The sequence below is a fragment of the Chiloscyllium punctatum genome, chromosome 17 (genome assembly GCF_047496795.1).
Source record: "Chiloscyllium punctatum isolate Juve2018m chromosome 17, sChiPun1.3, whole genome shotgun sequence".
Lineage (NCBI taxonomy): Eukaryota > Metazoa > Chordata > Chondrichthyes > Orectolobiformes > Hemiscylliidae > Chiloscyllium > Chiloscyllium punctatum.
Genome location: NC_092755.1, coordinates 57,513,957 through 57,539,619, shown reverse-complemented (window position 1 = coordinate 57,539,619; position 25,663 = coordinate 57,513,957). Strand labels below are relative to the sequence as shown.

The window sequence follows — 25,663 nt, the reverse complement described above, 5'->3', positions numbered from 1 at the left end:
ACACAATCCTATATCTTTGGGCAGGGGTAAATGGCTTAAATTCATTGTGAACACACTGAGCTAGTGTATGCATATAATTCTGCGATCTGAAGTGAAACAGAGCAAATTTGGGCACAAGCCTTTAGGTTGGCCCTCCATTTGAAAGGGGGCTTTGCGCTTGCCCTCATAAATGTGGAATTTCCATTTAAATAGATTTTCAGTGAAAAGTGTCTATTGATTCGTCTCTGCACAGCAAGAGAACAGTTTTCATGTGCTAGTTGATTGTTAATTTTTGATGTGTTCTTCAGTATCATGCTGCTTTGTTTTTTGGTTAATCTTTAAATGAAAGGGCATTTGCCAGAGCTGTGATCCTCAATCCTCATTTCTCTTGTCCAGTAACCGATGACAGGTCGCAAAATGCATTTAGAGAATGCATAGGTCGTGGTGAATACCTCTTGTGTCTCTCCAATGTAGACTCCCAGAAGGACCTGTGCATTTGGATCACTGGTATTCCCCTTAACTGCTCACAAAAAAAAATCTCAAATATTGTCTTGCTCAAATGTGAGATTTCTTGTTGTGGGCTTGTACTGGTTATCCTTCAGTATCTTGCTCAGTCATCAATCTTAATGTGTTGGTGTAATTATTTGGTTGCTAGGGTCTTCACAGCAAAGCTACATTGTCTACATGAGCATGTCCCATTTTGGCTCCTGACAACAGGAATCTTTGCTAGTTTTGTTCTTTGATTCCCCCATCTTTACCCCATTCATTGAGATTCCAAACAGCTTTCTGACATGTGTCTCAGTTATAAGCCGAGAGTGCGATTTTATTTTATAGGATTGATTGTGATGTAATGGACAGTGTATTACTGTTTTGCTGCACTATTTGAGGTGATGCTTTTAGGATGGGATGTTAAACAGACTTTTTTTGCACTCTTGGGTAGAAGAGGAGCTAATCCTGGTCAATATTTATCCTTCAACTAAGATTATGACTGAACTTGGCTGGCCGATTTGTGTTTGTGGGTCTTTGTGGTGCAATAAGTCACCAAATTTCTAAAGTATGTACTTCACTGTAAACTGGTTTGAGACATGTTATGTTTTTGAAATGCGGTGTGCATGCTCCTGTATTGGTAGAAAAACCAGGATGGCTGCTGACAGAACTTTGTTTACTGTGTTGTTGGCCTGTTGTTGTGTTGGGTGCGCTGGGCTCGTTTGTTTTTGGGCTGTTTTGAGACATACTGGAGAGAAGCTTGGTCTCTTTAACCGGAACCCATTCCCTTTTTGATAGATGGTGACCAGAACAAAGAAGATCTTTGTGGGCGGATTATCTGTAAATACCACAGTGGAGGATGTCAAGCAGTATTTTGACCAGTTTGGAAAGGTGAGTGAAATGCGAGCCTCGCTGCATCTTGCATTCATTATGTTTCTGTTCACATCCGTCCTCGAATCTGGGTCATGCCGTTTTTTCTTGCTGCAGATTTTTCCAGGTTAAGCCTGAAGTTTCTCTGGCAGTGGGCCCCCCTCTTCCCCACCCCCAGAATAAGGTGAGACGAAAGGGTCTTGGTGCTTGTCGTTTTAGTGTTGTGTACTGAGCAGCTGCACTCAGAGCCGCTGCTGCTGTCACTTCCTCCTTCTCCTCCTCCCCACTTCCAACACCCAGCCCCCCACCCCCACCTCGCCAACTCCACACTGCACCCTCCCCAACACATACATACACACAGGCGCACACACACACACAACCCATCCTGCCCAACCTTCCCTGTTGATGCCACGGTCACCATGGTGACAAGACGAGAGGAGCAGTCATAGACAGGTTCTTTTGTTCAGGACTCAATTCAGCGCTGGCACGCAAAGCCGGTCAGAAGTGACAGGAGAATAGGCGAACTCTCCTGCGCGCTCTCCAGGGGAATGCTAAAGCAATGGGCATGAGGAGAATTGCTGCCACTCAGACTTAACCTTCAACTGTCTGAGATGACTGTCCACCCCTCAGCCGCCATCCAGCCCCGATTGGTCAGCTACCCCACGGTTTACTAATCTTCTCTGTTTCCATGGCGCCTCGGACGGCTTTAGGATACAAATTAGGAGCTGTGAACAGTAGCCTGTTGGCCAATGGGAATGTGGGATCATGAGAATTAACAATGGATTGCTCGGCTCTTTTGTGCCGCTCAGAGAACTAACAAAAGAAATTGTAAATCCTTTTGTCAGATTGAAGTCTCTAGGCTCCCTTTCTTCCGAGGCCCCGCTGAAGACCAGGACTGATACTTATTTGAGGGAGGTTTACAAAGCACAACCAAAGTCAGTTGCACTTGGCCAATAATTTGAACATACACTACTTGAAAGTCCAGTTTCTTCTGATCAATTATGTTGCACCTAAATTTGAATTTGGCTTGACCCTTCTAATTTTCCCAGATTTTTATAACTGAAGTTTAAACAGCTATCCCTCTGTTCTGTAAACACCCCTCATGCACCAACAAAAGTACCTTTTGAACGCGTCTGTGGGTAATGGGAGTTGCTGAAAGTACGATTGGAAGTAAGGTTCTGTGGGTGGGAGAGGGCAGATTTTGACAGCGGGCAGAGGAGGTGCAACATTCTGACTCATGGAGAATGTTTGAGAGGGAAGGGGCCAAATCTTTGACCGACTATTTATTGAGGGCGGTACATAGAACAAAGGGTGATCCAGTGTTTGAGGCATGTGGGACTTTATGACTGGAAGAGTTTGTCTAGGTTGAGTGCAACAAAATGCTTTGAGTTTGAAGACTTTGCTAGTTTGCTTGGGCACACTTTGGAAAGCTTGGATTTATGGGCTAGTGAGATGGAATTGTCCTTTTTCTGTGTGAAGTGTGCTGGTAATTTAGTAAATCACAGTGGACTCTCTGACTTATGTTACCCTTCTATACCCATCCTCAGTACTTGTAGATAAGCTGCTTCAAGGACTGGGTAACTCAGTATGTGCTAGAGAGTACTGAAGAAGCACAAGGTTTAATGGGTAAACAGGACTCTAGTGGGTAGCTTGTTACATCCTGATTAGTAAATGTGGCTTTGTCTCATTTCAGTTTCAGATTTGACATGGAGCTTTTGAGATGGGCCTCAATGCACTGGATAGCTTCTCAATTTTAATGTCTTGCTATGTCTGTTAAAGGACAGGCAATTATAGCCAGCGCATTAGGCACTTGAGCTACCCATTCTGTGTCTCTCTACTTGGGTGTTCCATATTCTTGCTGTCTTGCTCCTTCTGGGTCTGTGGTGGGGTGCTGTGAATGTTGGTGTGTCCTATTCATTCAGATCTGCACTCTAACCTTGTACTGATCTCCAACCACCAAGGGAGCCAAAACCAGTCACAGACAATGAGGAATGACTGCTCAGCCTTGCCTAACTCCTAACTCTAGTCTATGAAACTCACATTTTGTAGCCAGCAGCAAAGCCATATTGAGTATGAGAGCTTCCCCAGTAATAGTTACTACATTGGACCTCTAGGCTGAGGGAGGTTACCCAGTTTTGTTGCTACCTGGTCACTGCCAAGCAGCTAGTGCAGGTCTGCCATTTTCCAAGGATAGGGTAGGTTTCAGCCCCAGTCACCTTGACCAAATGGCCAATTCATTCCATCCAGGAGGGGAGGGGGTAAAATAACCAGCGGCTCCTGTGCAGTTGTTGCTCCTGTTTTGGCTGCTGTGGAATCCACTCCCCTTCCCTCCTCTAACATTCCTGGTGGCTTCCACAGTAACCGGAGCCAGAGGCAGCTTCGAAAACTGTCTCTGATAGAATGACCATGTAGGTGAGATAGTGGAGGACCATAATATCTTAGTTATAGAAACCATTTACTTTTTAGTCTATAGTCTGTGAGCCTTAAGTTTTAGTTTCATATTCTCTGGAAGAAACTTTAGTCTTAGTTTTAGTCTAGTAATTTTCTTCACAGACTCTAGTGATGCTAGTTTTAGTTTTGGCTAGAATTTCACTCAAAATGTTATTTGCTGCTTTCCTTATTCTCGTTCTAGTCTTTTCAGGAGTGTTTTTAAAATTGTTGTTTCCAAAAAAATTTCTTTTACTTCTCACACAACGAACAAGAAATGCTGAGAGATAATCAAACTGAAGTTTGAATGAGAACTAAAGGGAAGATTCCCGCTGTTTGTAGCAAAATCGTAAGTGTGTTCTTTATGCCTGTGTTTACAATTTCATTAGATGTAGCGATTGTCAGAAAATGGTTTGTCCATTCTTTGTGTTAAAATATTTATTCCTCAGGTTAGGAGGTTGACTATTTGAGTTCTAGACAGAAATTTGAAATCCTTTTAATCTTAACTTTTAGTTTAAGTTTCATGGGAAATTACTTTCCAGTTGATTTTTAATTGCTGACTGTTTTATTTATTTGGCCTGTTGAAGATCTGGTGAGGAGTCTGTCTGTCAGTGATGAGAGAGGTGCCAGCAGTATGACAGGGCACTTTGGAGAGGGACAGTGCCATGGGGTGGTTTTATAGCAGGACTGAAAAACGGGGTGGGGACAGGGAGCAAATTACTCCAATTTTTCTTTTAAAGCCTTGGGAAAAACCACATGATCTATTTGGCACATTTCAGACATGCAAGTTTGTAATCAAGTGTTTGAGGACTGGGTATTTTTGAAATGATTTCTGTTCCTTTGCCTTGGCTCTTTTTGCTCTTTAGCACTGTGAATACAATCTGTGAGGGGGCTGATCTATAGCCGACGTCTTCAGTGCTCTGCTTCAATTCATTTCTGTCTCCCTCCTGTCCAAGGTTTATTCCAAACAAATTTGCAACACCCCACCTAATATGGTATCCTATTGAATGGCAAATGAGGGTGTTTGGGAAGAGAGCAAACATACTAATTCTCAGAATTATCGGTTGTGATTTAGAAAGCACGATGGAGTTGCATTAGAAGACAAGTCATAGCGTCTGCTGCTGTTCTCAGTTGCTTGCCTGTGGAAATTTATTTTTACTGAAAAGAAATGCAAGTTCTGCAAATCAGCAGTCTGATTCCTGCTAATGATAATTCTGTGGTTTAAATCTAATATTTTGGGTTTTTCTAACTTCCCTGCTTTTGTGTTACATGTCAGCCCTAGACACCACTCATTCATAAAATCAGTTGAATATTTTTTGGTATAGAATTATTCTAAAGATTTTACTTTTGCTTACTGGTTAAAGTGACGCTGTTGTGAATTACTGTGTAACATCTGGTAACCTATTCCAGGAAAGCAGTTGTACTTCGAGGGTTAGTGGAGGGGAGCAGGTGTTGGTCTTTGTGGTCCTCCTGTCATCAGTTGCACTTAGTGGGTGTAATTTGAACTGCATGGAAACAGTGATATCGTAAATCCATTGAATTATGGACCAAAAAAATTAAAAGGCATGATCATTCAAAAATGGATGCTAAGTCACAAAGAGACATTCAAAGGTATGCCAAAATTTTGATCGAAGACATAGATTTCAAGAAAAGTAGTGAAGTATGACAGGGGACAGACAGGATTGAGAAGAGGATTCTTGAACATAGTTAGTTGAAGTTGAAAGCTAGTTGGAGGATGCAACTGGAGCCAATGTTTCCACTTTTAAAATCTTTGATTTACAGAGTTGCACATTACAAGTGAATACCTCTTAACCCAGCAGACACATTTTCAATTAGTTTCTGTTATTAGGGGCACAAGCAAGTCACTAGCTCCCACCCATTACAGCAGCAACAAAACAAAAGGAAGACATGACAGCTAATGATTACTGAAGGGCAGGGTTGATGAATAAGAGACCGGAGTGAGAAATGAGAGTAATGGAGGAGCTATATGTCTAAATGAGTTTGCAGATTCATGGGTAGGAAAGGCGTTGAGAGTACTGGGGTTCAAACCATGTCACAAAGTATCAGGAATGGTTGGTAGCAGAGCTTTTGATAAGTTGAAATGTACAGAGAGTGGGTGCCTGGTAAGAGTATAGAAGCAAGCTTTAGTGGGAGACAGGTGATAGTATTTAAGTGCATACATATATGGAGCATACAAGATCAGTGGATTCATCAGTGTGTAGCCTGACCCAACATAAAACAATGCACTGAGAGTTCTGGATTTGGGTTTTAGAGTTTGTGGCAGGGTTAGAGTTTGCCTTTCAGCTCCTCCATGTCTAATTGGGCTAACAATGTTTAATGCTGAACAGAGGGAGAAACTGGCACCTGGAAGTGATCTTGTAAGGAAATAACAAATGATGGAAATAATAATTACTGGAGTGAATTAAAGATAACTGGTGAGGAGAGGAATGCAGGAGAAAATCATGAACAAATGTTCAAACGATTTTTGGGGTTGGGGTGGGGAGTGAAGAAATCTGTCAAATGTACAATGTTGTTTCAAGTTGAGAACTTACTTGCTGCTGAACAAAAACAATGGGCAAATAAAGTAGTTTAGTTCCACGTGAAGAAACTGTCTACCAATTAAGAGTTTGTTGGGAGTTGCGATTTAGTGGTTTGGGTTGGTTGGGGGAGGGGTGCGCGGTGGGTGGGGGGGCACAATAGTGCTGGGGGCTTGGTGTGAAGCATAACAATAGTGAATGTACTTGAAAGGTAGTTGGTGTTGAAGTGACTTGGCATGTTGGACCCTACATCAATGTATTTTCATTGTTCATCTCCAATAAAACATTAGAGGGACTGCATTCCCTGCTCTCTCCAAGTGCCTGCGTCGCTGTGTGCAGTTGCTGCTTAATTTATTCCCTGCTGCTTCTCTTACTCTGTGGAATACTCAACTTTCCACAGCTAGATTATGTTTTTGGTTTCTCCACACTAATAACAGCAAAGCAGTTTGTATTGGAAAGAAAAACACTTACAGGGCTGACTTTCTCAGCTCAGTGCCTCTTCAGTGAGTTTTACTTCTAGACATATTTCATTAAGCTAGACTTTCTCCCCTGTCTTTGGTGAGAGCTCATTTTTTCCATTGAATCTCCATTTTGAGTTTAAGTTTTGTGACTTTCATATTTTGGGTGGACCCTTGCTTTGTTTTTATACACAGAACTTTGCCTCCAAATGTTTAGAATTTCCCTGTGTTGTTGTTCTTCCTTCATTTGTCATTGAGGTCTCTTCCTGCATTGTGTACCCAGAGTCTCCCTTCACTTGACACAGCAACATTTTTAACACGAAAACTCAGATTGACAGAAAAGGAAGCAAATGCTTTATTTTAAAACACAAAGTGCAACACGACTGGCTTGCTGGTTTTGAAAATATTCTTTCTCCTACCCAACCTCCAGATTTGGGTCACCTTGAATTTCTCTTTCTGTCTGCGTGGAGAACTTTGTGAAATTGTCTCTGTTACTTTGACCTTTTGCTCCTCAACATCTGAGCCATTGGGCTTGGAAGTAATGGGGTCAGGAGTTTGCTGCATTATAAGATTTCATTCTGTGCTGCTGCTTTAAATGTCCTCCGTAAGAAATGTGTGCGAAACTTTTTTTTGTTACCCTGAGAGTGAATGTACAACTTGTTTCCACAATGAATAGTTTGGGGAAATAGTATTGGTGTATTTAAAGGGGAAGCTTGGTGAATGTAGGAGAAATAAAGTACTTTTGTGATACGTTGAACGTAATAAAATAATGCAGCAAAGAGGCTTGTGTGGAATGTGAACACTAGGTTAGACCAGTTGGGCCAAAGGCCTGTTTTTGTGCTGTAAAGTTGGTAAACTGGATAATGTGGGCCTCTTATTTAATTACATCTCTTTCCTCTTCTTCCCTTCTCCCCCCCCCCCCCCCCCCCCCCCAAAATTAACATTTAACTTTTAACTAAGAAATGCTCAGTCTTAAAGGGTCCAGATTTTTTTTCTAGTGATATTTGCGTTGAAAGATCATTTTTTAGGAGATTTTAATTAAAGGCTCTTGGGGGTTCAAGTGGAGCTGATGTTACATCCGAGTCTGACAATCTGGAGTTTGTGGCATCATTGCACCACATCAGTTGCTCACTCTCCCCGCACACAAGAGCCTCTTGTGACTGTCTCATTCAAAACCCCCTGCGCTTGGGTCTCACGGGTGGGGGAGGGATGGCTGAGCAGGACAAAGTTTTCCTTTGCAGAACGCTGCTGTTGACTAACATGCCTGAACCAACTCGGAGAGACTGGATTTCTGAGTGGAGAGGAGACTGGGGGGGGGGGGGCGGATTGGCTGTTTGGTTGGTGGGGAGGGGGGGGGATGTGGAGGAGGAAAGAGATGTGGAGGGGGAATGGGGAAGCCAACACAGGGACATTGTACACCAACCTGAAACACACACAATCAGTACTGTTTGAATAAGGTGTCTGAAAAGCAGGAACGGTTGGCATGGGGGAGGGGGAATGAGAGTGAGCACATGCTATATGCTGTATAAGAAGGCGAGATTGAAATTTTAGTACGCTGGACTTCACTTGATTGAATTCTTAATGAGCATTTCAGTTGTCGATATAAATTCCTTCTTCACATCACATTCTATTCATCAAAGTTCACTGAATAGTTCAGTTGTAGGATCCTTTTTAAAAAAAGAATGTGTGTAAAGATGCTTGTGATTATATATACGCAGTGCATCCAGGATTATTTTTGGAGAGTGGCCGGTGATGGCTTGCTCTGTTTCATGATGTTGCTGAGATATGGAACACTTACAAATGTTTAAAAATAAAACCTGATTTAAAGTTGCTGTGACGTTTGGTAGCTGCTTCGCCAGGACTGAGTGAGCTCCAAGGCTAGATCAGATAGTCAGCATTGCCATACATTGTTTGTGAAATAATTCTGTTGTTTGAGTTTCTCATAAACTAAAACATTGTAGTTTGGATCTTGCTTCCTAGAGCAATTAGGCCAAACTATTGAGTGTCCCATTTAGAGTCATAGAGATGTACAGTACCCTTTGGTCCAACTCATCCATGCTGACTAGATATCCTAATTTAATTTAGTTCCATTTGCCAACATTTGGCCGATATCCCTACAAACCCTTCCTATTCATTTACCCATCAGATGGCTTTTACATGTAATTGTATCAGCCTCTACCACTTCCTCTGGCAGCTCATTCCATACATGCATCACCCTCTGAGTGAAAAAGTTGCTCCTTAAGTCCCTTTTAAATCTTTTCCCCTCTCACCTTAAACCTATGCCCTCTAGTTTTGGACTCCCCTATTTTGGGGAAAAGGCCTTGCCTACTTCTCCTATCCATGCCTCTCATGATTTTACAAACCTCTAAGGTCACCCCTTAGCCTCCAACACTCCAGGGAAAATAGCCCCAGTCTATTCAGCCTCTACCTATAGCTCAAACCCTCCGACCCTTGTAAATCTTTTCTGAACCCTTTCAAGTTTAACAACATATTTCCAATAGCAGGGAGACCAGAATGGAATGCAGTATTCCAGAAGTGGTCTCATCAATGTCCTGTTCAGCTACAACATGCCCCCTCAACTCCTATACTCAATGCACTCACAATAAGGGCAAGTATATCAAACACCTCCTTCACTACACTGTATACCTGCGACTCCACTTTCAAGGAACTGTGAACCTGCACTCCAAGGTATATTTGTTCAGCAACACACAGTAGGACCTTAACCATCAAGTGTATAAGTTCTGTCCTGATTTGCCCTACCAAAATGTAGACTATAAGATTTACCTAGATTAAACTCAATCTGCAACTCCTCTGCCCATCTGATTAAAGTCCCGCTGTACTTTAAGGTAACCTTTGCTGTCTACTACACCACCAATTTTGGTGTCATTTGCAAATTTACTATCCATACCTCCTACATTTACATCCAAATCATTATATAAATGACAAAAAGGAGTGGACCCAGCACTGATTGTCATATATTGGTCACAGGCCTCCAGTCACAAAAGGGAACTTCAATAACCACCCTCTGTCTCCTACCTTCGAGCTAATTTTGTATCCAAATGGCTAGTTCCCCCTGTATGGGTACTATAGAAGAGAGATCCCATATTGTTTAATTGCAGGAGGGGTTGCTTGTGAAGAGACCCACTTGGAGGAAGAAATTGTACAGCACTTTAGTTGGAGAGGGAGGTGGTTGCAGAGACCTAACTGAGAGTCTGGTGGCTGCGGGCTTGTTATACAGGCCCGGTTGTGGGGGAGAGTATGGTGAATGATGAGGTTATACAGGCCCAATTCGGGGTGGGAGGTCTACAAGTTGGGTGTAGAGGATTGGTTTGCCGCAAGATAATTTTTGTATCTTCCATTTCCATTTCTTCTGAAGTGAGGAATCTCCAGATACATTGAATTTCAAGAGTCATGCAAAACGAGGGTTTACCAGTTAGCAGCTCAGTCTGTATGGCACTGACTTTCATTTTCACAAAAATATGAGTAGTTACTTGCCATTGGACAATTCATGTTTAAAGTAGAACACCAATTTTGGGCTTGAAATACCATTCTCCAGGTCCAGGTGCAGCAACAGCACCACGCCCGCTATGAGAAAAAAAGCCAAAATTAATTAGTTCAGCCTGAATCTCAGGTCATGTTATCGGTGTTATGGAGAGCAGGGAAGTGGAGTTAAGGCTGAGATGAGATGAATCATCATATTAAATGGTGGAACAGGCTTGAGGGGCTGAATTGCTTATTCCTACTTTTATGCAAAAGCTTCCTGCTTTGTACATCTCTTTGGGATTTTCACACCTTTCTTTATTGGGGCAGCCTGGTAGCTCAGTGGTTAGCACTGCCTCTCAGCACCAGGGACCCAGGTTTGATTCCATCCTCGGGCGACTGTCTGTGTGGAGTTTACACATTCTCCCAGTGTCTGCATGGGTTTCCTCCGGTTGCTTAGGTTTCTTCCCACAGTCCAAACATGGCAAGTTAGGTGGATTGGCCATGCTAAATTGTCCTGTAGGGATGTGCAGGCTGGGTGAATTACCCATAGGAAATGCAGGGTTACAGAGAGGCAGGTCTGAGTGGGAGGGTTGGTATTGACTCGATGGGCCAAATGTCCTGCTTCCACACTGTAGGGATTCTATCCTTATTGAAGGAATAGCAAATAATTCTTGTCTGTGCAACATGATGAAACATAGAGGCACGATAATCTTCAATATCTCCTGGTAATCACCAATTAAGTCATGTTCTAAAACCAAATATTGTGATTACATGTGAATACAGGTGTTTCTGGGATAATGCATTTTGATAGTGTTATTGGCTATAGCAACATTGAATTAAGGAACAGTATTTTCGAGAGCACTTACCTCTGTTGACAATAGTGCGATTCCAGCAGGGATCGGTTCTTGTGCTTTATTCAGTGCATGTGCGACATCAGCACTGGTCTTTGCGCCATTCTGCGCATGCACTGATGTCAGCTGCCAACAGAGCAGCTCTCAGAAGTACTATACAGAGCGCAGCTTTCTTAGATTTTTAAAAAAATGTACTGTTAAATTTACTTCTTGTTAATAAATAGATTTCAATCTTCATTTCAGGCTGTGCTATACTTTGCGTCAGATGGTGGGTGACTTTTCAGCGATCTTGAGTGGTATTTTTTTGTGGGTCTGCCCCAACCTCACTTTTCCCATTTAGGAGTAATTTTACAACCCCCCGCCCCCCACCCCACGCCAAAACATGTCATTCAATTCGTTGAGGAATCCAGTGATTCCCTCATGTTAAAGTTGCCCTTTGTTAAAGTGGTGTAGAAAGCCTTTCTCCCCTGATTGATCTCTTTTAAAGGATGGTTGGCATTGGATGCATTGAAGGCAGAACCATTACCAAGTAGCACTTTCACAACCATCTGTGGTGCATACGTTAGTGCTTTTTTTTTACACTTCTATCCATCAAAGCAAAGTTTCAAACTCTAAATAAAACCAGCACTTGGAGGGAAGAGTATAAAATGTGAGATACTTTGGCCTTTTGAGCACCATCGTGCTTTTAAGTAGGTAGCAAGGGTATATTTTCAAGTGATCTTGAGGGACTTTGTCCCAAATGTCTACTGTCTGTCATTCGGTCTGTGATTATTGATTTGTACCAGCTGGAGTATCTCATTGACAGGGCCAATCAATGCTATATAGGATGAATTTTGTTCTGATTACAAGAACAGTCCATAGTAAATATTAATGTCTTGATTATACATATTGATTTTTTTTTGAAAGAATGTCATTAGTATAACATCCATGAAGTTGGGACAGTTATAGTATCACATTCCCAGCATCTGTTGCAGTGAGACCATAGGATTAACTGGACTGGGAGTATGGCCAGTGTACAACATAGGATTAGTGATAGACCAGGCTGCGCACCTCATGAAGCTATAGTAGACATGATAAGGACTATAATTACTGAAGTAATTTTCTAATCTGTTATTTAACTGTCAGCTTGGATAGGATGGGTACTTCTTTCTTTAGTGCAGACTGAATAAGATGACATTAGATTGGTTGACCATAACCCAAGTTCGTTGCTCTGGCAAAAATACAGGGTGAGCCAAGGTAGTTGTTTCTGCACTCTGATGGTAAAAATGCAGTGTCCTAATAGAAATCAATTGGGGGGAAGAAAAACGAAGACTGCCACTTAGATGAGAATATGAGCAAACATATTTTACATTTCAGTTTTACTTTACAACTTTCAAACATTTTTCATCTTAATTTGTCTAATATCACGCAAGTGGGTTGGGTGTTGGTCAGGTCTCAGTGGCCAAGTACGATAGAGTTCAAGATTACTTTCAAAAATGGTTCTTTTGGCAGCAAGATTGCTCACTGTGGTGATATAAGACATCACTGACCTTGGTGATTTACTGCTTTCGTGTGACAATCCTGAATCAAAACTCTGGGTATAAACTGGCTGAATGCTCACTGACTCAAAATTAAAATGTGTTTAGTCTCTGCTCCGTATCTACTGAAGCCTTTAGTTCAGTCTGACACAGGTTAATTTTTATGGTGCCCTTCTAAAAAGAACTTTACAGCCAAGGTGGTGTTTTTGTGGTATGATTGCTGTAGGAGCACAGCAAACTCCAGCAGAGCTGCAATTTGAGATGATAATGCTTTTGGTGATGTTGTTTGAAGGAAAAGTATTCACCAAAACCTAAGACTGGTTGTTAAGTGTGATTCTTGGCATGATCGCTTTCTGGTTTAATTGTGTAGGATGCAGTGCTGAGCCAGATGGTTCCATAACCCAATGTCCTATCTGATTCTTTTGTTCTGTCTTACTGATTTACCAGTTATAATGACACTGGGGATGGCATGACTCGAGGTCGAGATATTAGTTTGCCTGGGCCTGTGTTCACCAAGTTTGAAAGGAAGACAGGGTATCTGATTGAAATGAATTCTAAGAGTGTGACAGACTAGACGCAGGGAGGATGATGTGGGGAGTCTAGAGCCAGGGATCACAGAGTCGGAATATGATAAATTCTTTACTTAAAGGGTCGTGAACCTATGGAATTCTCTACCACAAAGCTGTGGAGGTCAAACCACTGCATATATTCACAAATAAGATTGATGCCTTTTCAGCCGTTAAGACATCAAATGTATAGGGAGGAAGTGGAAATCTGGCATTGAGATAAAGGAGCAGCTATGATCATATTGAATGTTGGAGCAGGCCCGAATGGCTTACTGCTACTCTGAGTTTCTATGTGACTCAGTCCAGCTGAAACCAAGTGAGCTAGCAATGATCAAAGCTGAACCTTTGTGCTACCTGGCTACCCATGTGCACATTCCCACCTTCTGAAGCTACAGCGACATAGCTATTTGAAACATATGGAAGAGGGTGAATTCGGTATTGCTGTTGGTGTATTATTTATTAAAATGTGTACCATTTCTGCATTTTAACAGTGACTTTGCTTTGAAAGTTCTTTATTGGGGTAAAGTGTTTCAGGACATTTTGAGGTTGTGACGTACATTATCTAAATGTAAATATTTTTATATAACCCTACAAACGTAGTTGTATTGTCTCAAATTGGATCTCTCCGTGTTTTAGGTAATGTGGTTGTCTGTCATCCTGGGAAACCAGTGAAGCACTGGAATGCTTCCACTATCAGGAAATGAGGTGGAGGCAAGTTAAATTGAGGCATTCAAGAAGGCTTCAAATTGCTTCTGTTTCTGTATAAATATAGTGCAGGGTTATGGAAAAGAGGCAGGAGAATGGCACTAAAGCTCGTGTAGACATACTCCGTTGATTACTTAGTGTGGAAACAGGCCCTTCGGCCCAACAAGTCCACACCGCCCCGCCGAAGCGCAACCCACCCATACCCCTACATCTACCCCTTACCTAACACAACGGGCAATTTAGCATGGCCAATTCACCTGACCTGCACATCTTTGGACTGTGGGAGGAAACCGGAGCACCCGGAGGAAACCCACGCAGACACGGGAAGAATGTGCAAACTCCACAGAGAATCGCCTGAGTTGAATGAAGTATCAACTTGTGTGGTGAGATTGAGGCATCAGATATGCAGGACAGTTTTGTCCACTACTGTGTATCCATCACGCGGAGTAACCATAGGTCAACTTGCTGATAAACACAAAACAAAACACGGACAGATATTGCTGCTGCTGCTGTTTCTCAGTGGAACTGAGCCGGACCTTTTGGCCTTTTGCTGAATAGTCAGGGATGAGCATCAGGCCAGGTATTCAACACTGGAAGCCATCACGGCTGAGCTTGATTCTTCGCTGGCCCAAATACCCACCCAGACAAACCACCCAATTAAGAGGAAAATTCAGCAGTTTAGTTTGTTGGAGGGAGAACTGCCCAGAACTAGCTTGTTTTGAATTCTAAGTTTAGAAAGAGCCCTAGGGTCAGCTGATTCTGATTTTTTGATAACGTAAATATTATTGTGTTTTACCTCTTAGTGTGATTAAGCAGTAGCATGATGATAGTTAAAAGATGGTTTCCACACCTGTTCCCATAACTCGTTTTCTAAGTCAGCTGTTATTAACTAATAAGATTGCGGTGTGCAGTGTGTGACAACTACAGGCTGTTTGTTTATTAAAATCCCCTTCTCAGATACACACCTTGATACTGGGGCCATTGTTCTACAGCTGCTCCCAATACCTTGCTCTTTCTAGACCATGGGCTCTGACGGCACAGAGGAAGGCCATACAGTGCATTGTACATATACTGACTCATTGAAAGAACAATCCAATGACTACAGCTGATCTTTTCTCATAGCTCTGTAAATATTTCCTCTTTAAGTATTTAAAGGATCATCTATGTGCCAAGAAAACAAGTAGATTTATTACTTCCAACTCTTCTCCAATTTGAACAACACGCATTTACCTTAACGCACCCACTCTTGCTGTCACCTATTCTTGTATCTGTGCTGCTATGAATGCCTCTTGTGAATGCCTCCTGAGAGAGAAGTTATGGAATGTTTTTGGAAATCCACAGGCTGCATTTATTGCATGCCCTTTATCCAATCATTCACTTCTTCAAAAAATAACTTAACTCTGTGGAAGTCTTGCTCACTTTTAGCAAATGCATAATAATTTGGCTTTCCTTCACCTTTTTCTGAATGACTTGCATCAGAATAAATTTCCTAGTTTATCCTTCTTTCTCTTCATGAACCTTTTTTCTTACCATCACTTCCTCAACAGCTGAGCACCCCCCCCACCTTCAGCTGGCTGCGTGTGCATTATTAATGTTTACCAAGCCTGTGGTGGTTGTTTTCATAACCTCACACCCTTCCCTGGAGCACAGTGTGATGCAGTGGAACCTAATTAATATTCTAACATGAATATTCCTTTCTTGATATAGTTGTCTTCTATATCACCTGAATCTTTAGTTAGTCCTATATGTTAGCAGCATTTTATGGGCTCCCACAATAGATGATGTGAGTATTTCTCTCAATGGCAACCTACAGTTTTGAGCAGGAGCACTGACTTTTACCTGCTGGGATTGTTTGTGGCAGGATCCATACGCTGCCTCTTCTGACTCAACGCAGCCATACAACCAAAAGCTCACTCCTAATCTAAATGGTTTTAGTCCATAGTTACACCTGAGAGTTTTATAATGCAACCATTAGTCTTTGATTAGTAATTCTGTTCATGGCTGTTTGCACATTGAGGTGAAATCAGATTGATGCATGAGAGATGTGCTGACTGAATTAATCTGAAGGTGTAACAGGAGCTCTGCCCTCTTGTTTGGGAGCAGAATCATTGGAACATAAGAAATAGCATGAATCGGCCATTGAGCCCCTCAAAATTGTTTTACCATTCAAGCAGATCGTGGCTGATCTACCTCAGTCATTTTCCTGCACCATCTGTGTATCCCAGGGTGTCTTTATTATTTAGAAATCTATTGCTTTCTCTGTCTTGTATATACTTTGACTGAGCGTCCAGTGAACAAAAGTCCAGAGATCCATCACCCCCCAGGTGAAGAAATTCATCCCACCTTGTAAATGGTCTGACTCCAATTCTGAGACAATAGTCAGCTGTATAAGTCTGGCCATGATATGTTTTGGTTCCACTGATTTAATCGAATATACATTCTAAATATGTACAACTTGGAAATCATTAAATATGATGCCACAACTTCATTTAGCTGTGGTGAGTTGGGGCAGCACGGACATTCTGTTGTGACCTTTCTGTTGACATTTGAACTCCAATAGAATGAGTACTAACAAACCCTGAGTAGTTTTTAGAGGAGCAAGTTTAGAAGTTTGTTACATTAGCAACTTTACTTTCTTATGATATCATCATAGTCTCAGAGGATTGTGGGGTGGCACTCTCATTAGAGAGAAATGTCTGCTGGTTGTTTACTCTGAGGGTCATCATGGCCCAGCTGAGGGAAGCATTTCAGAAGGAGAATCCTTCATGGTGAGCTGTGCCAATGTGGGAATTGAACTCCTACTGTTGGTGTTACTCTGCATCGCAAACCAGCCCACCAGCTAACTAGCCCCCAAGGTGACTCCAAATGGTCACAGAAGAATTTCTCTTTAACCCTGCTCTGTTTGAGAAGCTGTTTCCACAAAAATATGTTGCACTTGCCAACATGGTGCAGTATTGAGAATTTTCGGTTGTCCTGCAATGTAACTGGTTTTAAAATGGTTGTTGCTTTGCATCTGAAAGCAATGTAGTTCTGTGCTTCCTCTAAGAACTCACCCTGTGCAGATGAAGGGCCCCAGTTCAGTCACTGATCTCACCCTGGATATTGGCAGGGATAGCGTGCATTGGTTCAATTGGTTTTTGAATGCCACTGGTTAAGAAAGGGCAAATTTAGTATGTGCCTCTTGAGTGCAGATAGCCACAACTTGTATTTAATATAATACCTAAGAAAACATTCCAGGGTGAATTGCAATTTTTATCAATCAAATGTTGATACTGAAGTGAAGGTGACTATGTTGGTTCAGATGACCAAAAGCTTGATTAAAGTCAGACAGCACCTTGAAGCTGGTGTGGGTATTAGCAGTAAAAGCATCTACTCCCTCCTCAGCTGACGCTCAGTTGCAGCAAGTATACTATTTACAAGATGCACTGCAGAAATTCACAAAATCCCAGAACCACTTCTATCTAAAATGACAAGGGCTGCAAGTATATGGGAACACCATCACCTTCAAGTTCCCCTCCAAGTCACTCACCGATCCTGTCTTGAAAATAAACTGCTGTTCCTTCACTGTTTCTGGGTCAAAATCCTGGAATTCCCTCCCTAAGGACATCATGGGTCAACCCCCACAGCAGGTGGACTATAGCAGTTCAAGAAGACAGCTCGCCATCACCTTCTCAAGGGCAACTAGGGGCAGGCAATAAATGCTGGCCAGCCAATGATGCCCACATCTCAAATGAATTTAAAAAAAATGTTGGTTCTCCGCTCTGTTTGTACCATGCATTAGCTGGCTGATATCTACTGCCTGCCTCATACATAAAGAATGCCTGCAAGGCTGACATGTTGGAGGGCATATACTGGATTAGTGGTGCTGGAAGAGCACAGCAGTTCAGGCAGCATCCAACGAGCAGTGCAATCGACGTTTCGGGCAAAAGCCCTTCATCAGGAATAAAGGCAGTGAGCCTGAAGCATGGAGAGATAAGCTAGAGGAGGGTGGGGGTGGGGAGAAAGTAGCATAGAGTACAATGGGTGAGTGGGGGAGGGGATGAAGGTGATAGGTCAAGGAGGAGAGGGTGGAGTGGATAGGTGGAAAAGGAGATAGGCAGGTTCGACAAGTCCGGACAAGTCAAGGAGACCGTGCTGAGCTGGAAGTTTGAAACTAGGATGAGGTGGGGGAAGGGGAAATGAGGAAGCTGTTGAAGTCCACATTGATGCCCTGGGGTTGAAGTGTTCCGAGGCGGAAGATGAGGTGTTCTTCCTCCAGGCGTCTGGTGGTGAGGGAGCGGCGGTGAAGGAGGCCCAGGACCTCCATGTCCTCGACAGAGTGGGAGGGGGAGTTGAAATGTTGGGCCACGGGGCGGTTTGGTTGATTGGCGCGGGTGTCTCGGAGATGTTCCCTAAAGCGCTCTGCTAGGAGGCGCCCAGTCTCCCCAATGTAGAGGAGACCACATCGGGAGCAACGGATACAATAAATGGTGTTAGTGGATGTGCAAGTAAAACTTTGATGGATGTGGAAGGCTCCTTTAGGGCCTTGGCTAGAGGTGAGGGAGGAGGTGTGGGCACAGGTTTTACAGTTCCTGCGGTGGCAGGGGAAAGTGCCAGAATGGGAGGGTGGGTCGTAGGGGGGGGGGTGTGTGGACCTGACCAGGTAGTCGCGGAGGGAACACCATGTTGGAGAGCAGCAGTGTCACTTGGCACATTGAGCTTAAAGCTAGATCTCATCAGTGTGGCAAATCCAATGTGGAATTTGGGACATATTTCTTTACACCGATTTAAGGCTGTGTAACTCTTCTGTGCAGAGCAGTTGAAACACAGAGCAGAGATCTATTTAGAAAGAGGCGAGTTAAGCACTTAAGGGAGAAGGATTGAATAGAATATACAGGTTAAAACAGGTCATTCTTATATCTGGTTCATATCTGTGTTAATGGTCCATGTGAATGTCCAGCCATCCTACCTCTTCTAACCCTAGAAACTTGTTCTATTCCTTCCTCCCTCAGGTGCTTATACTTTGCTTAGGAATAGGTATGATGAAGTAAGGTGCAATGAGGCTGGTGTGGAACCCAAACACCAGTGTTGACCTGTTTTTTTTTGAACAGACAGTTGTGTTATAACGCGGTAGTTCCATTCTTGTGTAATAGCAGTGCCATTTAAACTAATGGGGCCAGAATCGGGTTATAACCAATACACACTTTAAAGTTCGTGCTGTAGAAATATTGTTCTCAATTTGACAATCGCATCATAGCGTATTCTCATTAATAAAGCATGAGTTATAGGAGAATGACCTATAATGACTGTTATAGGAGAATGACTGACGGTAAATTTTCTTTCATTCTTTAATTCCCCACCCCTAGTTACATCACTGCTTCTGATTGATCACACACTTTAGCAACACATGAATGAATCTTCAAATCACTGAGTTGTCAGTTGTGTGTTTTCTTGGTTCCCACTAACCCAACCATTTGTACAAAGTTGGGCAGTGGTTAGCACTGCTGCCTTACCGCATCAGGGACCTGGGTTCGATTCCAGCCTCTGGTGACTGACTGTGTGGAGTTTGCACATTCTCCCGTGTCTACGTGGGTTTCCTCCGGGTGCTCTGGTTTCCTCCCACGCTCCAAAGATGTGCAGGTGAGGTGGATTGGCAATGCTAAATTACCCATAGTGTTCAGGGATGTATAGGTTAGGTGCATTAGTCGAGTAAATGTAGAGTAATAGTGTAGGGGAATGGGTCTGGGTGGGTTACTCTTTGGAGGCTCGGTGTGGACATTTTGGATTAAATTGCCTGTTTCCATACTGGAGGGAATCTATGACTGAATTTGTAAAATGTTTGACCTAGTTTAAGATAACTAGAAGGCATTTATAAATATGTTATATAATGCTGTCATATAATGCTGTTTGCTGTCCTGCAAACAGGAGCGGTGTGACGACCAACATCCTGTCTTAGTGATTGTGGCTGAGGCATACAGTGTTGTCCAGAACACTCTTACTTTACCTCAAAGTAGCATGTGATATGTTAGATCAATGTGATGCAGTAGATGGGGTCAGTGTTTAACATCTCTAATTTAATGATGAAACCTCCAGGAAAACATCTGACCAGCACTGGATCTCTCAAACTGAAACTGGAAAAAATGGAACTCATTGCAGTCATGAGCCCATTAGAAAAGGAAAAGTAGCCTGTCATTGATTGTGACCTCTTCATTGCAACTAAAGAGACGATTAACAAAGTCTCCGGTGATCCAACAAAGGGACTGATTATCCAAAGTCCACAAAGCACCATGCACTGTCCATTGGGGGCAATAATTGGTCATATTTGAAGGGGCACCACTTAAATCAAGTGTGGGGACAAAGCAAGGAGGCAAGCATTCTTGACTCCCATAACCTGTTATGGGGTGTTGGTCATGCATTGGGGTTATGCTGCTTCAGACACGAGCAATCTAACCAACTAAACTAACTAATTCTTAAAATGGAAACTTCTTTTCTAACCCTTGAGGTTGCATTCTATTTGCCCTGGCAAAGTCAGGAGTGATTTAAGTCATGGTGAAGTATGTAGGTATAGGGCAGTTCAACTAGAGTATAATTGTTTTTGAAGTGAACCTCCCAATATAGAAATTTTAAAAACACCTTGAGCAAAGAGCTAAATTTCTTTTAAAAGTTCTGTGCTTGAGGACTGCCCGTGAGGAAGCCAATACCTCTTAATGCTGAGTTCAGCAAGCTTTTGAAGCTGAGGGCTGTCTCATTGTGTCTTGCAGAAGTTCAGAGCTGTGGGCAGACATCTGCCTTCCAGCAGTACTCCATTAGCTGGCTGCCTTCTGTGCCAGAACACTAGCCACCTGTTGGGAGAGATTGCTCAGCTCTGCTCCTCCTTCCCATGCTTTGGAAGCTGGACAAGGAGAAACAGTATTTCACTGTACTACTCTTCCAGGGGCGAGGGAAATGGCTATCTGAGCCAGGTCTCCCCACACTCTGGATCGTAACAGTAATTTTTGTTGAGCAGAGAGCTAGAAACTGTCCTTTCCTTTTTCGAAAGGAACAAAAGCAGCCATTAGGTTTTACCGATGACTTGCTAAGTTTTTAACATTAAGAGCCAGTGCCATAGAAATGTTGAAGAACTCTGCCTCAGGGCACTGCCCTGGCCCCAGCCCCCTGAGGAAGTTGGAAAGGAATCCAGTTTCTGATTGTTATCCACTGACTTCTGTGAGAAGCATCCAAGTATGGATGCCAGACCAGATTGCCTGCATGGCTGGGTAGCCATCGCAGCCAAATAGCCAGTTAATACCATGCTTCAGATGAAAAGGTGGGGTCATTTGACTGATTATACATACGTACATGAAGGACAATTATGAAGCCTTCCATTTAATGGGAAATGCATGGGTGGCCCATACCCGACAGAATGTCTGTACAAATGTACCTATAAATTGTGTTTCTAATTTGGCATGGCATCTACCCCTTCAGGATGGGAGAGACTGGAAATTGCATACAGGAAATGTATTCCTCAAACTTTCTTGCCTTTGTCTGAAGTAACTGACTTGTATTTGCTGATGCACGGTACCATGGTCAACCTTGGATATTTACCCTATGTGTGACTTGCTGTTGGTTTCTTTTGAGGAAGGTGTATTACAGCAGTCTCCAATCATGTACTAACCCAGCAGTCAAATGCAATCCCCCTGGGCTTTTGAGTAGGAGTCATCAGGAAGCAACTAAGAACAGGATTGATGATTTCTGTTTTCCAGTCAACAGGCAGAGGGTGATCTCAACAGCTGTTCCTCCATTTTCTGTTGAGGTTAGCTCACTTTGCCTAAACTGGGATTTTATTCAATTGAGCTTGGCGCAGTGGTGTGCTGGTATATTTAGAAACCCAGACTAGAGGTTGACAGCAGTGAACTGTCCTTTGTGACACCACCTTCGTGATCAACATCTGTATTTTTCAACAGGTACGTCTTATTACAAAACCAAGTTTTAAAAAAAAAATGCATATATGTGAATTGACCAGTTCTGCAAATTGTGAATTATCTGATGTGAAAACCATGCACAGAGTTCTCTTAAATCCTTCACAGCTTCTTTTCACAAATCAGCTTTTTGTGCTGTCTCAGTGTTCATGCTAGAGAACAGAGTGCTTGTCCATTTATTTTTGCTGTCTGTCGGAATCAAGTAAGTGCTCCCAAGCCGAATTCAACATTGGCCAGCTGCAGAATAAAACTCTTTCTGCATCACTCTATTAATTATTACACTATTACAGGTATAGCACCAGATATAGTTGCAGATTGAATTATTGTGCGTATTCTCATTGAGCCCTCTTGGACCAAGTGCTGCACTGTATTTTGGTAGGGTTGGGTTTTATATCCTTGGTGCTGAAAATGTGTTGCTGGAAAAGCGCAGCATCCAAGGAGCAGGAGAATCGACGTTTCGGGCATGATCCCTTCTGGAATGAGGAAAGTGTGTCCAGCAGGCTAAGATAAAAGGTAGGGAGGAGGGACTTGGGGGAGGGGCGTTGGAAATGCGATAGGTGGAAGGAGGTTAAGGTGAGGGTGATATGCCGGAGTGGGGGTGGGGGCGGTGAGGTCAGGAAGAAGATTGCAGGTTAGGAAGGAGGTGCTGAGTTCGAGGGTTGGGACTAAGACAAGGTTGGGGGAGGGGAAATGAGGAAACTGGAGAAGTCAAAGTTCATCCCTTGTGGCTGGAGGGTTCCTAGGCGGAAGATGAGGTGCTCTTCCTCCAGTCGTCGTGTTGCTATGGTTTGGCGATGGAGGAGTCCAAGGACCTGCATGTCCTTGGTGGAGTGGGAGGGGGAGTTGAAGTGTTGGAGCCATGGGGTGGTTGGGTTGGTTGGTCCAGGTGTCCCAGAGGTGTTTTCTGAAACGTTCCGCAAGTAGGCGGCCTGTCTCCCCAATATAGAGGAGGCCACAATATAGAGTATAAACTGACTGACTGACTCCCACAGCTACCTAGACTATACCCCCCCCCCCCCCCCCCGCCCCCTGTAAAAACGCCATCCCATATTCCCAATTCCTTCGTCTCCGCTGCATCTGCTGCCAGGAGGACCAGTTCCAATACCGTACAACCCAGATGGCCTGCTCCTTCAAAGACTGCAATTTCCCTGCAGATGTGATCGATGATGCTCTCCACCGCATCTCCTCCACTTCCTGCTCCTCTGCCCTTGAGCCCCGCCCCTCCAATTGCCACCAGGACAGAACCCCAATGGTCCTCGCCTACCACCCCACCATCTTCCATATACATCGTATCATCCGTCGCCATTTCCGCCACGTCCAAACAGACCCCACTACCAGGGATATATTTCCCTCCCCTCCCCTCCCCTCCCCTATCAGCGTTCCAAAAAGACCACTCCCTCCGTGACTCCCTCGTCAGGTCCACACCCCCCACCAACCCAACCTCCACTCCCGACACCTTCCCCTGCAACCGCAAGAAATGCAAAACTTGCCTCCACACCTTCCCCCCCACTTACTTCCCTCCAAGGCCCCGAGGGATACTTCCATATCCGCCATAAATTCACCTGCACCTCCATACACATCATTTACTGCATCCGCTGCATCCGATGTGGCCTCCTCTATATTGGGGAGACAGGCCGCCTACTTGCGGAACGTTTCAGAAAACACCTCTGCGACACCCGGACCAACCAACCCAACCACCCCATGGCTCCAACACTTCAACTCCCCCTCCCACTCCACCAAGGACATGCAGGTCCTTGGACTCCTCCATCACCAGACCATAGCAACACGACGGCTGGAGGAAGAGCGCCTCATCTTCCGCCTAGGAACCCTCCAACCACAAGGGATGAACTCCGATTTCTCCAGTTTCCTCATTTTCCCCTCCTCCCCCCCCCCCCCCCCCCCCATCTTGGTTCAGTCAAATCCCTCGAACTCCACACCGCCTTCCTAACCTGCAATCTTATTCCTGACCTCACCGCCCCCACCCTCACTCCGGCATATCACCCTCACCTTAACCTCCTTCCACCTATCGCATTTCCAACGCCCCTCCCCCAAGTCCCTGTCTTTTTATCTTAACCTGCTTGGCACACTTTCCTCATTCCTGAAGAAGGGCTCATGCCCGAAACGTCGATTCTCCTGCTCCTTGGATGCTGCCTGACCTGCTGCGCTTTTCCAGCAACACATTTTCAGCTCTGATCTCCAGCATCTGCAGTCTTCGCTTTCTCCTTTGGGCCAGGTACAACATGCAAAGTAAAGTTGCCTTGACTCCTTCCCAAACTGACTCTCTGAGTCTAGTTGTACCTTGAGAACTGCAAGAAACACTCTGCATTCCACTGATTACGTCTCAGTTTTCCACTCTGTCTAATTGCCAATTTGCCAACATAGTAGTAATTGCATTTCAAAAAAATTGTATATTAAGTGTTTTAAGTGCAATGTGATAAGGGCACCAATATTTATTAATAATTCCTGCTAAATTAAGAACAGTTTTACACTGAGCCTAAACACAGTTCCAAAGAACATTGGACCATGTTCAATCTGGAGATTTTTACAGTCCTGACCAAGAGGAGGGGTCTCTCTGGTCTGGTTTCAAACCCTGGCTTTAGAGTTGAAAGGGTAGAGCAGTGTGTGATCAGTTGCACTGTCTGGTTGCCTAACGCATGTTATTTTACAATTTTTGATTAACACGCAAGGTTCCAAAGTAATATCTCTGATCTTGACAGCATGTGAAAAGTCTATATGAAGTGCTTAATAAAAATATAAATATTTGATTCAAAATCTGGAATTAAAAAACTAGTGGAATGATAACCATTGATATTGATAACACACCAGGTGGGTTTTCATGGTAAGACCTTTAAGGAAGGAAATCCGTCATCCTTAACTGGTGTGTCTTAGTGTAATTCCAGGTCTACATATCTTCAGTACTCTGACTGAAGTGTGCTATATGGTAATCAGCAAGATGTTTCCTTGCCCCTGTTTGACCTGACACCATTAGACTTCATGGGGTATGAAGTCAATATTGAGGACACAGATGCAATTACTTTCTGACTGGATATCACTGCACCACTAACTCTGGTCACTCTGCCCTGATATTGAGGTAGGATATGCACCAAAATGGTGACAATGATGTATTGGGCATTGCCTGTTGATATGATTCCATTTGTACAACACTGTCAGGTTTTTCTGGAGTAATCTGTGGGACAGGTCCCAATTTTGGTGCAAGTCTCCAAATGTTAGTAAGATAGTCTTCACAGGGTCAATAGGGTTGGGTGTGCTGTTGATGTTTCCAGTGTTTAGGTCCGTTCAAGGTGGTCTATTCATTTTCATTACTTTACAGTGGTATTTACTACAACCTGAGTGGCTTGCTCACCTATATCAGCGGACAGTTAAGAATCAACTGCACAATCTTTGAACTGATTGGTTGGTTCTGTAAGCCATTTCAGAGGGCAGTTGAGTCAAGTACTTCAGAGTACTGAAGACATGCGCTGCTGGACGAGGCACACCCCTAGCCAAGCTGTACCAGTATGCTACAAAAATGGCATCTACTTGACAATGTGGAAATTGTCCACAAAAAGGAGGACAAATCCAATCCAATCAGTTAGAGCCCATCAGTTCAAACTCAATCATCAGTAAAGCAATGGGAGGGGACATTGAGGATACAGTCAGGTGGTACTTGCAAAAGAAGTTTGGGTTTTGTCAGTGTCATTCAGCTCCTGATCTCATTATAGCATTGGTCCAAACATGAGCAAGAGAACTGAACCAAGGTGAGGTGAAAGTGACTTCCATTGACAACATTTAACAGTGCATGGCAATCGCCTTTGCTAAAACTAGGGTAATTGGATATTGGGGAAGT

At 43.5% G+C, this 25,663-nt stretch overlaps 1 protein-coding gene across 2 annotated transcripts in view; it reads left to right on the top strand.

The window, feature by feature from the left end:
- LOC140487866 (RNA-binding protein Musashi homolog 1-like) overlaps positions 1–25,663 on the top strand; it is a 142,581-nt gene that overhangs the window by 43,511 nt on the left and 73,407 nt on the right. Inside the window, exon 6 of one of the 2 annotated variants that reach the window (XM_072587229.1) lies at positions 1,264–1,356. The exons of the other annotated variant lie outside the window; for it this stretch is intronic. Coding sequence (XP_072443330.1) covers positions 1,264–1,356 — 93 coding nt within the window. The remainder of the gene's footprint in view (positions 1–1,263; positions 1,357–25,663) is intronic. 2 annotated transcript variants of the gene reach the window in all.